The 13,636-nt window shown below is 44.0% G+C and overlaps 2 protein-coding genes across 6 annotated transcripts; one reads left to right on the top strand and one right to left on the bottom strand.

Moving 5' to 3' along the window:
* Positions 1-2,059: 2,059 nt before the first annotated feature.
* Positions 2,060-5,653, bottom strand: ud2a2 (UDP-glucuronosyltransferase 2A2). Of its 4 annotated transcripts, none has more exons than XM_014158487.2 (2): positions 5,462-5,653; positions 2,060-3,998 (listed from the first exon to the last, which is right to left on the bottom strand). In XM_014158487.2, exon 2 carries the CDS (start codon positions 3,992-3,994, stop codon positions 2,387-2,389), a length of 1,608 nt encoding a protein of 535 aa, XP_014013962.1. In that variant the 5' UTR covers positions 3,995-3,998; positions 5,462-5,653; the 3' UTR covers positions 2,060-2,386.
* A 4,849-nt stretch (positions 5,654-10,502) lies between these two features.
* On the top strand, positions 10,503-12,607 carry LOC106579127 (endonuclease domain-containing 1 protein). Of its 2 annotated transcripts, none has more exons than XM_045702574.1 (3): positions 10,503-10,641; positions 10,755-11,055; positions 11,684-12,607. In XM_045702574.1, the coding sequence occupies exons 2-3, from the start codon at positions 10,762-10,764 to the stop codon at positions 12,308-12,310; spliced, it is 921 nt and encodes a 306-aa protein (XP_045558530.1). In that variant the 5' UTR covers positions 10,503-10,641; positions 10,755-10,761; the 3' UTR covers positions 12,311-12,607. The 2 variants fall into 2 exon arrangements, with proteins under 2 accessions (XP_045558530.1, XP_045558531.1); XM_045702575.1 differs by having other exon boundaries at positions 10,557-10,573.
* The last annotated feature ends 1,029 nt before the right edge of the window (positions 12,608-13,636 follow it).

The following is a 13,636-nucleotide window of genomic DNA, read 5'->3' as shown; positions in this document are numbered from 1 at the left end:
AAAGAATCCAGAAAAACGCATGTCAAAAATGTTATAAAATGATTTGCATTTTAATGAGGGAAATAAGTATTTGACCCCTCTGCAAAACATTACTTAGTACTTGGTGGCAAAACCCTTGTTGGCAATCACAGAGGTGAGACGTTTCTTGTAGTTGGCCACCAGGTTTGCACACATCTCAGGAGGGATTTTGTCCCACTCCTCTTTGCAGATCTTCTCCAAGTCATTAAGGTTTCGAGGCTGACGTTTGACAACTCGAACCTTCAGCTCCCTCCACAGATTTTCTACGGGATTAAGGTCTGGAGACTGGCTAGGCCACTCCAGGACCTTAATGTGCTTTTTCTTGAGCCACTCCTTTGTTGCCTTGGCTGTGTGTTTTGGGTCATTATCATGCTGGAATACCTATCCACGACCCATTTTCAATGCCCTGGCTGAGGGAAGGAGGTTCTCACCCAAGATTTGACGGTACATGGCCCCGTCCATCGTCCCTTTGATGTGGTAAAGTTGTCCTGTCCCCTTAGCAGAAAAACACCCCCAAAGCATAATGTTTCCACCTCCATGTTTGACGGTGGGGATGGTGTTCTTGGGGTCATAGGCAGCATTCCTCCTCCTCCAAACATGGCGAGTTGAGTTGATGTCAAAGAGCTCCATTTTGGTCTCATCTGACCACAACACTTTCACCCAGTTGTCCTCTGAGTCATTCAGATGTTCATTGGCAAACTTCAGATGGGCATGTATATGTTTTCTTGAGCAGGGGGACCTTTCGGGCACTGCAGGATTTCAGTCCTTCACGGCGTAATGTGTTACCAATTGTTTTCTTGGTGACTATGGTCCCAGTTGCCTTGAGATCATTGACAAGATCCTCCCGTGTAGTTCTGGGCTGATTCCTCACCGTTCTCATGATCATTGCAACTCCCCTAGGTGAGATCTTGCATGGAGCCCCAGGCCGAGGAATATTGACAGTTCTTTTGTGTTTCTTCCATTTGCAAATAATCATACCAAATGTTGTCACCTTCTCACCAAGCTGCTTGGCGATGGTCTTGTAGCCCATTCCAGCCTTGTGTAGGTCTACAATCTTGTCCCTGACATCCTTGGAGAGCTCTTTGGTCTTGGCCATGGTGGAGAGTTTGGAATCTGATTGATTGATTGCTTCTGTGGACAAGTGTCTTTTTTACAGGTAACACGCTGCGGTTAGGAGCACTCCCTTTAAGAGTGTGCTCCTAATCTCAGCTGATTGAGAGGGGGTCAAATACTTATTTCCCTCATTAAAATGCACATCAATTTAGAACATTTTTGACATGCGTTTTTCAGGATATTTTTGTTGTTATTCTGTCTCTCACTGTTCAAATAAACCTACCATTAAAATTATAGACTGATCCTTTCTTTGTCAGTGGGCAAACGTATAAAATCAGCAGGGGATCAAATACTTTTTTTCCCCCACTGTACATTATCGGGTCATTTTGACCCGGCATATGCATTCTTGGGGCGCCATGTTTACAATACATCCTACGGTTAAAGCTTATTTATGAGAGTCACTATAAAGTGTTACCAAATAACTGAATTGCATCATCAACTCCTTTAGGTACTGGTTGAGCAGACCTGGGGGAGGAAGAGAGGCAGATTACTGGAAGTTAAACAACCCTTTGGGGGAGGATTGTGGACACATTGACACCATAGAGAGAGAGAGAACTTAACTCCTGGCAGGATGGATCATGTGACTCCCCCTACAGATGGATCTGTGAAATAAGTATTTTTTTAAAACTCCCATGAACTTTTATACAGTCTCCAATTTCATCCTAATGTAAATATCCCACCGATATTTTCAACTATTTTGACACGGCCATTAGTCTAGCCTTTGTATTGCATCCATGTGTATGTATATACATATATTTTTAATGCTATTCCAAATGGGCTGGATTCTTGAGCTTGAGAACTTTTCATAAATCATGCATTGATATCATATATGTATATCTCAGGTTAGGATTGGTTCTGTCCTAGGTCTAAGACACCAGTGACTTCAAATCTCCCAGCAAATGGTAGACCACAATAAAGGTGCCAGATATCGTTATTTATAACCATTTTATTTCATCATAAAGAATCAAACTGTAGTGCTCATAGTCATCCCAGTCACTATAGGAGTTAAAAAGTTATAAGGCTAAAGCACAATGGTAATGCAAAATATATGCTAAAAATCTAAGTGAGCTCTCATTATACATTTTAACCTATACAGTGTAACAAAAAAGAAAACACTGGTACTTTATGAAGATATCCTGTTGTTCTCTTGTTGAGTACCAACAGACATGTTTGAGAGGAAAAAGGGGGAACTTATTTGTTCACAGTCATATGGTAAGAAGTGAGGTCACTTCCTGTTGTATTCAAGAGCCAATCCTTACTCCTGTTTGGGTTTACGCTTCCTGCATAGTCTGAGGCACAGGAAGTGGATTGAACCCACAGTAATGGCTACCAGCACAAACAAAACAGCCAGTAGGAATCCAATCACATCCAGTGAATGATAGGAGTACCAGGGCATCTTGTAAGACTCTGTTCGCAGGTGGGCGGCCCCTTTGTGTCTCATGACAAATTCGATCCAGAAGAGGGCGGTGTCCAGAGGATGCGTGGGCTTGTCCCGGTGCAGGCTTGAGAGCCGCTCCATACTGGTCCTGTAGGACGGATCGTAGAGGACTTCCTGTACAGCCTCCAAGAAGCTCTGGCTGGAGATCTTGGTGACTTCAAGCACCTTGGCCGCTCCACGCACCTCCAGGCGTAAGACGTTCTCGAACTGGTCGAAGAGCAGCGGAAGCCCCACCACCGGCACCCCGTGGTACATGGCTTCGTAAAGGCCATTGGTGCCACCGTGGGCCACAAAGGCCTTGACCTTGGGGTGACCCAGGAGGTCGTTCTGGGGCATCCACTTGACCAGCAGGGTGTTGTTGCCCAGGCCGATGGGTTGCTTGCCCATGTGCCTCCAGATGACCTTCTGGGGAAGTTGGGCGAAAGCGGCGGCGATCTCCGAGGTGATCTCCACGGGCAAGCCTTTGACAAGAGTTCCCAGTGACATCAAGATAACCCCGTGTTCTCCCGAGCTCTGGACAAACTCCTCCAGCTCTGTCGGTAGAGGTTTGGAGGGTTTACATTGGAAGCCTCCAATGTAGACAATGTTGGGCATGGTGGGCCGGGGGAACTCGAAAACAAAGTCCACCCGCATGAGCCAGAGGTCCGTCCCCTGCAGAAGGTGGTAGAAGTTTGTACCTGGCTCAAAGTATCTCTTCACCAGCTTATCGTAGTGTGGGCTGATCACGAACATATCAATGATCATGTTGAGGAGGTAGATGAACACATTCCCAACTCGCTTGCCGAAGGTCATTTGGTCCGAAGTGGCATAACCAGCGGTGGGGACATAGGACACGGGCGATGGGGCCACCACGAAATGCCCCTCTCCGCTGGTGATCCAGCGAACATTGAAGACAGTGGGTAGCCCAAGCTTATGGGCTACCAGGACCCCGACGGGCAGCCCTGGGTCCAAGAGTACCACGTCGTACTGGCTATCCCTCAGGCTCTGCATCAAAGCCTTGTTCTCAAACATCTCCACCACAAACTGACTGGCCTGCTGGTGCATTCCTGACAGCGCCGACATCATGTATGAGTAGAAGGACACAAAAGCCAAAGGCGATGCGCCTTCCCTTTGGATCTGCAGCATTTTGACGAGGAAGGATGTAAAGAAGTCTTGTTTTTCAATGTGCATGCCCCCAGGCACAGTGATGGAGATAGAGCGGTAGTGGGGCGACGACTCCTTGATGTACCAACTGCTGGCCGAGCGCACCACAGTGACCTGATGACCCCGGGCGTGGAGTCCCTCGATCAGGAGGTTCATGTTGACCCAGTGGCTGCCATCCAAGGGGAAGATGAGGATGTTGCCCCCAAGAGCCCCTGGCAGGCCACCGAGGAAGGCCACCAAAACCGCAAGGACGAAACCGGTCACCCCGTTCAGGCCACTCATTGTTCTACTCTGGGAAGAATGAGAGGAATGATGTCAGAATGTATAAGGGTCATTGCATGAAATTAGTTCCTTTTGGGTAGTACAACTTTGAAAAAAAGTATACTTTTTATTTCACATAATTTTAACATTCTGTCAGAAAGAGCACATGTTCAACTTAATAAAAAAAAAAAATTCACATCTTAAAAACTAAAAACTATATTAAGTGCCTATTAATTTCCAAAGAAAGTAACAGGGTTGATGATGTCCTCTTAAATCAGCCAGGAGGAATGGAAGATTGTTGTACGTAACAAGGAGGGGCAATTGAATGCAAGCTTCACCCAAATAATTATCTTAAAACATTTCTATCTTGTCTATCTTTGGGTAACAAGGTTGACATGTTATGCTTGACCCGCTCAGTTTCCACCACAAAACACCAGAAAGTGGACAAGAGTAGAACCAGCTGACCTGCTTTTACTCTATGATTTTACTAGTAGATGTGCAATGTTTGTTTTGGAAAAAAAAACAATTTAAAAAGGAATAGTTTCACCATATCATCGAAAAAGTTAAGTTCACATAACAGTGTTGACCTTCAAATGAGGGACAGGTTGTTGTTGTTTTTTTTACCTTAAAATTAATCACTCTGTCAAAGCAACAAAATAAGTATCAAGTCATGGGGGGAGGGGGGGCACAGGGGGACATGCCAAAATGTTGAACTTTGGCACTTTAGCAAGTCTTCATTCATGTTAAAAATCTGATTTATTGAATTTTACATGTGGTCTATATTAAAGGGCAATTCATTTCATGACACAGTCATGGTCCATAAGTAATCCTTATACTGCTGATGGTAAAGCTACAATGCTCAGATTGGGGAAAAACATGAATATTTCTTGTAAAAAGAGAAGGGGAAAAAAAGGTAACTGGCAGAGAATGTCCACTTAGTGATGTTCTCGTCTTACGCAACTAATCAAAAGACTGGAACTGTGGATTACACAGTTCAGCCTTAGTAGGCTATGTACTTTTGTCAAGAGATGAACTGAGTTTAAAGTCCTGATGGACTGAGTTTAAAGTCCTGATGAAATGCATATTGTGGCTAATCTCCTATACAAACACACACACATTCACTATTCTCTAGGGCATACACTGCAGCAGAGGGGGGACTTAACACCAGCAAGTGCATACAAGAGCATGGTCCCCAAGTGACCACTATGGTCGAGCACATATCCTCTTCACCAAAGTCCCATGGGGGGAAAGGGGTAAACCTCAACATTTAACTCAGCGAACTATGCATTTAAAAGACAACACTACCTATTCAAATTGTCCTGCAGCACATTAAAATAATACAGTAATTGTATAAAGAAGAGACAATCCAACAGTCCACAAATAGGAAATAAAAATACCTAAGTGTTCCAGTGGCTATATCAAATATCGTATGCAAAAATATTGAGTTATTGTCAAGATAAAGAGAAGGAAAAGAACATTGTAGCCTACCTTACTTCACAAGCTCTGAGCAGCAGCGTACGTTGAGCCCCTTCTGGCTTACTGGAGCTGGCAGTCTCGGTATGTTGTATAATGAGGGAGAGGTTAAAGTGAGGGAAGAAAATAATGTATTTTTACAAGGGAGAGCGAGAGAGAGGGGGAGGGGGACAACTAGGCAGCCACTCTTCCCCACTGCAACAACATTTCCACCCCTTCCCGACTCCACCCCCTCAATTTCCTTCCATGCACTGAACAATGTTTCCCACCTCAAGGTATATAAAAAACATAGCCTGCTGTAACTGAGATAAACTGCTGACTGAGGCATTCTCAGGGAAACAACATTCTATAACAAAGCAATAGAAAGAATTGCTAAACGTAATAAAGAGACATATTTTACACACATCAGGAATAACCCTTGTACTAAGAATCTTTATTTACACAAGCTGGTGCATTGGGTGTGTGTCTGTGTCTGTGTGTTTGTGTGGGCGTACAGTGTCAAAAATGCTTATTTAATTGAATCCCGGCCTTAGTTAACACAGGAGTTAATCATTGGACAAATGTTGAAATTGCAGAGCTGCATTTTTGTCGAAGATGAATCCACAATAGCATGTCATCTCATGGATACTTAGGGATTTTGGCAACTCTACTTCCCCAGAGTCAGATGAACTCATGGATTCCATTTTTATGTCTCTGTGTCCATTATGAAGGAAGTTAGAGATAGTTTCACGAGCCAATCCTAACTAGCATTAGCGCAATGACTGGAAGTCTATATAGTATCCCTTTAAAGATAGGCTTGCACTCTCGACAGTCCTAGCTAAATTCTTGCTTGAGAAATTCCTCTTTGCTCAGAAGCCATTTTTGTTCCCAGAAATGATTTGATATTGAGTTAAGGGCTGCATTGAACCTTTAAGAATTTTAGTGAGGGCAATTGATTGATCTTGAGTGCTTTTTCAGTGACACAAAACACAAGTGTTAAGTATTTTTCTCAACTCTGATCTGATTTAATCAACCAAAATTACAACATTTCACAAAGGACATACACAGACACACAAATGCACACATCAGAGTTCAGAAAAATACTAACACACTTGTGTGTCACTGAAAACAATCTCTCAAGATCAATCAATAGGCTCCACTAAAGGGTGTTTTCACACATACAGTGCATTCGAAAGTATTCAGACCCCTTGACTTTTTCCCCGTTTTGTTACATTACAGCCTTATTCTAAAATGTATTACATTTGTTTTTTTCTTCATCAACCTACACACAATACCCAATAATGACAAAGCAAAAATAGGTTTTTAGAAATGTTTGCAAATTGATATAAAAAAACAACAACTGAAATGTCACATTTACATAAGTATCCAGACCCTTTACTCAGTACTTTGTTGAAGTATCTTTGGCAGTGATGACAGCCTCGAATATTCTTGTGTATGAAGCTATAAGCTTGGCACACCTGTATTTGGGGAGTTTCTCCCATTCTTCTCTGCAGATCCTCTCAAGCACTGTCAGGTTGGATGGGCAGTGTCGCAGCACAGCTATTTTCAGGTCTCTACAGAGATGTTCAATCGGGTTAAAGTCCGGGCTCTAGCTGGGCCACTCAAGGACATTCAGAGACTTGTCTCGAAGCCACTCTTGCATTGTCTTGGCTGTGTGCTTAGGGTCGTTTTCCTGTTGGAAGGGGAACCTTCACCCTAGTCGGAGGTCCTGAGCTCTCTGGAGCAGGTTTTCATCAAAGATCTCTCTGTACTTTGCTCCGTTCATCTTTCCCTCGATCCTGACTAGTCTCCTAGTCCCTGATGCTGAAAAACATCCCCACAACATTTTGCTGCCACCACCATGCTTCACCGTAGGGATGGTGCCAGGTTTCCTCCAGACGTGACGCTTGGCATTCAGGCCAAAGAGTTCAATCTTGGTTTCATCAAACCAGAGAATCTTGTTTCTCACGGTCTGAGAGTCCTTTAGGTGCCTTTTGGTAAACTCCAAGCTGGCTGTCACGTGCCTTTTACTGAGGAGTGGCTTCCGTCTGGCCACTCTAACATAAAGGCCTGATCGGTGGATTGCTGCAGAGATGGTTGTCCTTCTGGAAGGTTCTCCCATCTCCACAGAGGAACTCTGGAGCTCTGTCAGAGTGATCATTGGGTTCTTGGTTACCTCCCTGACCAAGGCCCTTCTCCCCTGATTGCTCAGTTTGGCTGGGCAGCCAGCTCTAGGAAGAGTCTTGGTGGTTCCAAACTTCTTCCATTTAAGAATGATGGTGGCCGCTGTGTTCTTTGGGACCTTCAATGCTGCAGAAATGTTGTGGTACCCTTCCACAAATCTGTGTCTCGACTCAATCCTATCTCGGAGCTCTATGGACATTTCCTTCAACTCCATGGCTTGATTTTTGCTCTGACATGCACTGTCAACTGTGGGACCCTATATAGACAGGTGTGTGCCTTTCCAAATCATGGCCAATCAATTGAATTTACCACGTGGGCTCCAATCAAGTTGTAGAAACATCTCAAGGATGAGCAATGGAAACAAGATGCACCTGAGCTGAATTTCGAGTCTCATAGCAAAGGGTCTGAATACTTATGTAAACAAGGAATTTCTGTTTTTTATATTTAATACATTTACCAAAATGTCTAAAAACCTGTTTTCGCCTTGAAATTATGGGGTATTGTGTGTAGACTGATGAGGGAAAAAATGTATTTAATCAATTTTAGAATAAGGCTGTAACGTAAGAAAATTGGGAAAAAGGGAAGGGGTCTGAATAATTTCCGAATGCACTGTAGTTCTCATCAATAGTTTGAATCAGAGTTGTATTCTATTTTATTTGGCCCGCTTAGTTTCACAATGTCACACGAACTAAAATGCCTAAACAAAACCACATGTCCATGCAAGTAATTAGTTTATTGGAGAAAAATGTTCACGTTTAATCCATCTATGACTTTCATGATGTCACGAATCCCACCGAAGGTGGCTCCCCTGCCTGCTCGGGCGGCGCTCGGCGGTCGTCGTCGCCGGCCTACTAGCCGCAGCTGATCCCTTTTTCCTTTTCGGTTGGTATGTCTTATTGTTTGCACCTGTTCCTTATTTGTGTCTCTTGATTTATGGTTATTTAAGCCTGTTTAGCCCGCCCAGGTTTGTGCGGGATTATTTTCGTCAGAGTGCTTTTTTGTTGGATGTGCTGGCGATCTGCCTGTGTTATTTTCTGTGCGAACTGTGGACCCGTTGTATAGGGGTTGGGCACTTCGTTATTTACGCCGGTTGTGTTGGCGTCGACCGTTGTCGTACAATAAGGAATAAACACATTTTTTCTTACCTCTGCTCTCTGCACCTGACTCCTACCACCACTCCTAGCAATCGCTGACACATGAAGCATCACTTGTGTGTTCCAAACTTTATTTTTGTTTCGTTTTGGTCTTCGAATAACATGCGGGAGGAAACAGATCAATAGCCGCTCTAACTGCAACGTGAATAGAATATATTCAGTAGGCTATTCTATATACCCAGAATAGCCCACATCTCCCTAATCTGCATTGGATGCGCTCATAAATATGCTGCTACTCACATAATGTTTCAGAAATATAAAGTTATGGTACTGTGTGCATTTCATCAAATGCTCACCGTCAAACAACGAATAATATTGCGTGCCTCTGGTTCTTTTCCTGTGTTTGGTCTGGACTGCGTTCTCACCTGCATGAACCACACCACGGTTCGAATGGAATTGGACCAAGACCAGTCTTTTTGAGCGAACCGTGGTGCGTTGTTTAGTACGATCCCGAGTGCCCATAGTGTTCACACCAGTCCAAACTAACTAAACTAAGGGGGAAATGTGCCAGACTTAAGAAAAATCACTGCAAGCCAATTTGGTGTGAAAGCCCTTTAACTCACGTGCATGCATGCTTAAGTGTCTCATTATGTAATATTGTGTGTGAACACTCAGTAATCTTGGTTAATTAAATTAGAGTTGAAAAAAAATACAAATACTTGTGTTGTGTGTCACTGAAAAAGCACTCAAGATCAATCAATTGCCCTCACTAAAATGTTACCCAATTGTGCCCAGTGGGAAGGGGGAAATGAAAACTAGCTGTTATTGGCAGAGAAGTTTGGAACTCTCTTTCTTATTGGTCTTTTAACTAATTTACTGCCCTGTGATGTAACCAGGCAGGCCAAAACTCCATCCATCCTGAAATTTCAGGTGGCCTTTTTAATCAGCTCTTACACTAAAAGGGCATTATTAACATTTTTCATAATTTCACAGTATTATTTCAACCTCATAGTGTAAAGATATATACTGATATATACTGATATATACACCTCCTAATATTGAGTTGCACGCCCTTTTGCCATTAGAACAGCCTCAATTGATTGGGTCATGGACTCTACAAGGTGTCTAAATCGTTCCACAGGGATGCTGGCCCATGTTGACTCAGTTATGCCAAGTTGGCTGGATGGCCTTTGGGTGGTGGACCATTCTTGATACAGATGAGAAACTGTTGAGCGTGAAAAACCCAGCAGCGTTGCAGATCTTGACACACTCAAACCGGTGCACCTGGCACCAACTACCATACCCCGTTCAAAGGCACTTAAATATTTTGTCTTGTCCATACAACCTCTAAATGGCACACATATACAATCCATGTCTCAGTTATCTCAAGGCTTGAAAATCCTTATTCAACCTGTCTCCTCCCCTTCAACTACACTGATTGAAGTGGATTTAACAAGTGACATCAATAAGGGATTATAGCTTTCACCTGGATTTACCTGGTCAGTCTATGTCATGGAAAGAGCAGGTGTTCTTAATGTTTATATGTGTTTATTAATCACCAGAAAATCCTGTTTTTGACTGCACTGGACTTATAACTAACTCAAAAGTGCAAGCCAATGTTTAACCATGAGATAACATGCTATTGTGGATTAGTGCATAAGAGGCCAGCCATCCTTCCTGTTTCAGTGAGATTCATGTGCCATTAATAAGGAAGCTGCTTTCGTAACACCCCCTCGCTCTCTTTGCATAAGTGTTAATAGTCAAACGCTTAGTCAACCATGAATCCACCTCTAACCTCCCAGTCCCCAAGTATCACGAGTGTGTGACAGCATGAGACAGGGGTGGCGCATTGAGAACCTATAGCAGATACGTATGTCTCCTCTCTAGTTGTTTTTCTGTGTCTTTGCGGACAACTTCTGATCACGTTTCTCTGAAGCTGTAAGAAAGACCTTTGTATTGAAACGCATCAGCTTTGAATAACAGGGCACCATGAATTGGAAAGAATACATCTCATCGTAGTCCATTTTTTGGGTGTTACTATCTTTTAACAGCTCCAGCATGTTAACCAGAATGGCATATCTTCATGCTGTGGGTTTGGCCCTTCTAGCTCTGGCAGGCTGGTGGTCCCTGTGTGCTGCTGATGTGGGGGACTTCGCCCCATGTCTGAACTTCTTCTACAGGTCGTGGCCCCCCAAGGGTCTGTCGGGGACCCCCATCTGTCAGCGCTATGGGAACCAGTACCACTTCGCCTCGCTGTACAGCCGCCCACGACGCTCGCCAAGGTTCTCTGCTTACATGTTCAGCCCACCAGAAGGGAAGAGGCCCCCAGCAAACTGGAAGTTTGAGCCACAGGTAACAAATTACTTAAAGGGAAAGATAAGTATTTTAAAACTTGATATTAGATGTTTCCTTACCCTGAAAGTAGTCTATCACCGTTAAGTATGTCAAACCAAATAATTGAGCAGATATCAATTGATTTGGCCATGACATTTTGGAAAATCCACGGTTGCTCCTATCACTCCTATTGATTTTTAGCTAGCAGTGCCAAAACTTAGCTGATGTTTGTAGTGGCTGTTAAAAGTTAAAGGGATACTCTGGGATTTTGGCAATGAGGCCCTTTATTTATTTCCCCAGAGTCAGATAAAAACGTGAATACCATTTGTATGTCTCTGTGTCCAGTATGAAGGAAGTTAAGAGGTAGTTTCGCAAACCAATGCTGGAGTGTTCTGTACTAGATTAAAAAGAGGAAATGCTCATTTTAAAAAACAAGAACAGACACATTTGTGGTTGGCACAGAGCCTCATCATCTGCACACAATTATGTTTCTCAGTTCACTGAAGCCAAAATGTACTGTGCCATGGTTTGTCTTGTTGGGAAAGCCCCCACTTACTGCAACATTCAACACAAGATAGCTTCTTCAAAAACTCCCATTTTCTAACCCTTAATGCCCTAGTTGACCCTCAACATTTCCCCTTTCCAGTTAGCCAACGCCACAGCGGATGGCAACATGACCCCCTTCCCACTAGGTGAGCTAGACCCGGATGTGGTGAACAGCCAGGCCGTCCAGCTGGACTATACCAACTCCTCCTACACTCGGGGGCATCTCAACCCCAGCCTTCACCACCAGACCCAGGAGGAACGCTCATCCACCTTCACCCTGACCAACGTGGTCCCTCAGAAGGTTGGCTCCAACAACGGGCCCTGGGAGACACTGGAGAACAAGGTCAACCACACTCTGGGCTCCTACTGCCTCGGTGTGGCCTACGTTGTGACGGGGGTTATTCCCTATCTGGACAACAAGCACTGGATCAATGGTCATCGAGTGGCAGTGCCGGAGTACATGTGGTCAGCCTACTGCTGCCCTAAGTACAACAAGAGTCTACTTAACAAGGTTAATCTTAGCAAGTTTTTCCCCACGTATGCTGCTATTGGGCGCAATGACCCAAACAGCACAGAAGAGATTGTGCCCATTGACAAAAGCAGTCACAAATGGTTCTGGGGTTACGATGTAAGGCGTATGCCTCTTGATACATTGGAGATGTACCTGAAGGAGCGATTTGGGACCGTCATCAATGTGTTTTATGAACAATGCTCTGGGTTACAATGACCATATCTACCATATATCTAAGGTAGATATAAGGGGGGTGTATTGTAATGGATCATGTGTGCATAGACAGCAAAATTACATTTGTTTCAATTCATTTGGCACTAATGTCACAAGTAGTATGTCCTCAATTTGAGCACACGTGCTCTTCAAATTGTCTAGATTGCTCAACAGTCTAGGTTTGAAGTAAATCACGGACATCAAAAATATGGTAACACTTTACATATAACAGTGTCAAAATAATGTAATATGCATGAAATGTGTCCCAAATGTCATAATAAAATGTCACTGAATGTCAAACTACAAGAGACTCATTTTGAAACATTGGAAACAGTTATGACATACACTCAGTTGCCAGTTAATTAGGTACACCCATCTAGTATCAGATTGGATGCCCATTTGCCTCCAGAACAGCCTGAATTCTTCAGGGCATGGATTCTACAAGGTGTGGCGTTCAAATGTTGCTCAATTGGTATCAAGGAACTACGTGTGCCAGGAAAACATTCCCCACACCATTACACCACTGTCACAAGTCTGTACCGTTGACACCAGGCAGGATGGGGCCATGGACTCATGCTGCTTACGCCAAATCCTAACTCTGCCATGAGCATGACGCAACCGGAACCGGGATTCGTAGGACCAGGCAATATTTTTCCACACCTCAATTGTCCTGGGTTGGTGATCGCGTGCCCACTAGAGCCGCTTCTTCTTGATTTTAGCTGATAGGAGTGGAACCAGGTGTGGTCATAAGATGCAATAGCCTATCCAGTGACAACGACCGACAAGTTGTGCGTTCCACGATGCTGTTCTGCACACCACTGTTGTACTGCGCCGTAGTTTCCCTGTTTGTGGCCCGCCTGTTAGCATGCACGATTCTTGCCATTCTCCTTCGACCTCTCTCATCAACAAGCTGTTTTTGCCCAAAGCACTTTTCGCTGACTGTATGTTTTTTGTTTGTCGCACCATTCTCAGTAAACCCTAGACACTGTCATGCGTGAAAAGCCCAGGAGGCCGTCTGTTTCTGAGATACTGGAACCGGCGGGCCTGGGACCGACAATATACCACACTCAAAGTCGCTTAGGTCACTCATTTTACCCATTCTAACGTTCAATCCAACAGTAACTGAGGTTGTGTCTACACTTGTCACTTACATTCGACTTCTGCGATCAGAATACGAACATCGCATTGAAAAGACGGGTCTAGATGCACAAAAGTCGCATTGTGGTCTGATTGCGTTCAGATCTGGCTGAACACTTCAGGTGGTGGTCAGGGATGTATTGTGTGCGGATTTCTTCTCAGTCTGGACACAATCAGGTTCCCGAAAGCGCA

This window comes from Salmo salar, chromosome ssa19 (assembly GCF_905237065.1).
Source record: "Salmo salar chromosome ssa19, Ssal_v3.1, whole genome shotgun sequence".
NCBI lineage: Eukaryota > Metazoa > Chordata > Actinopteri > Salmoniformes > Salmonidae > Salmo > Salmo salar.
Note: the sequence above shows the minus strand (reverse complement) of the source record. Positions and strands in the feature narration are given on the sequence as shown.

What these genes read in the sequence shown, in the direction of transcription:
- ud2a2 (XM_014158487.2), bottom strand. Translation starts at nt 3,994, where the DNA reads ATGAGTGGCCTGAACGGGGTGACCGGTTTCGTCCTTGCGGTTTTGGTG.
- LOC106579127 (XM_045702574.1), top strand. Translation starts at nt 10,762, where the DNA reads ATGTTAACCAGAATGGCATATCTTCATGCTGTGGGTTTGGCCCTTCTA. An exon ending in ACTGGAAGTTTGAGCCACAG is followed by an intron (nt 11,056 to 11,683) that starts GTAACAAATTAC and finishes TCCCCTTTCCAG; the next exon opens with TTAGCCAACGCCACAGCGGA.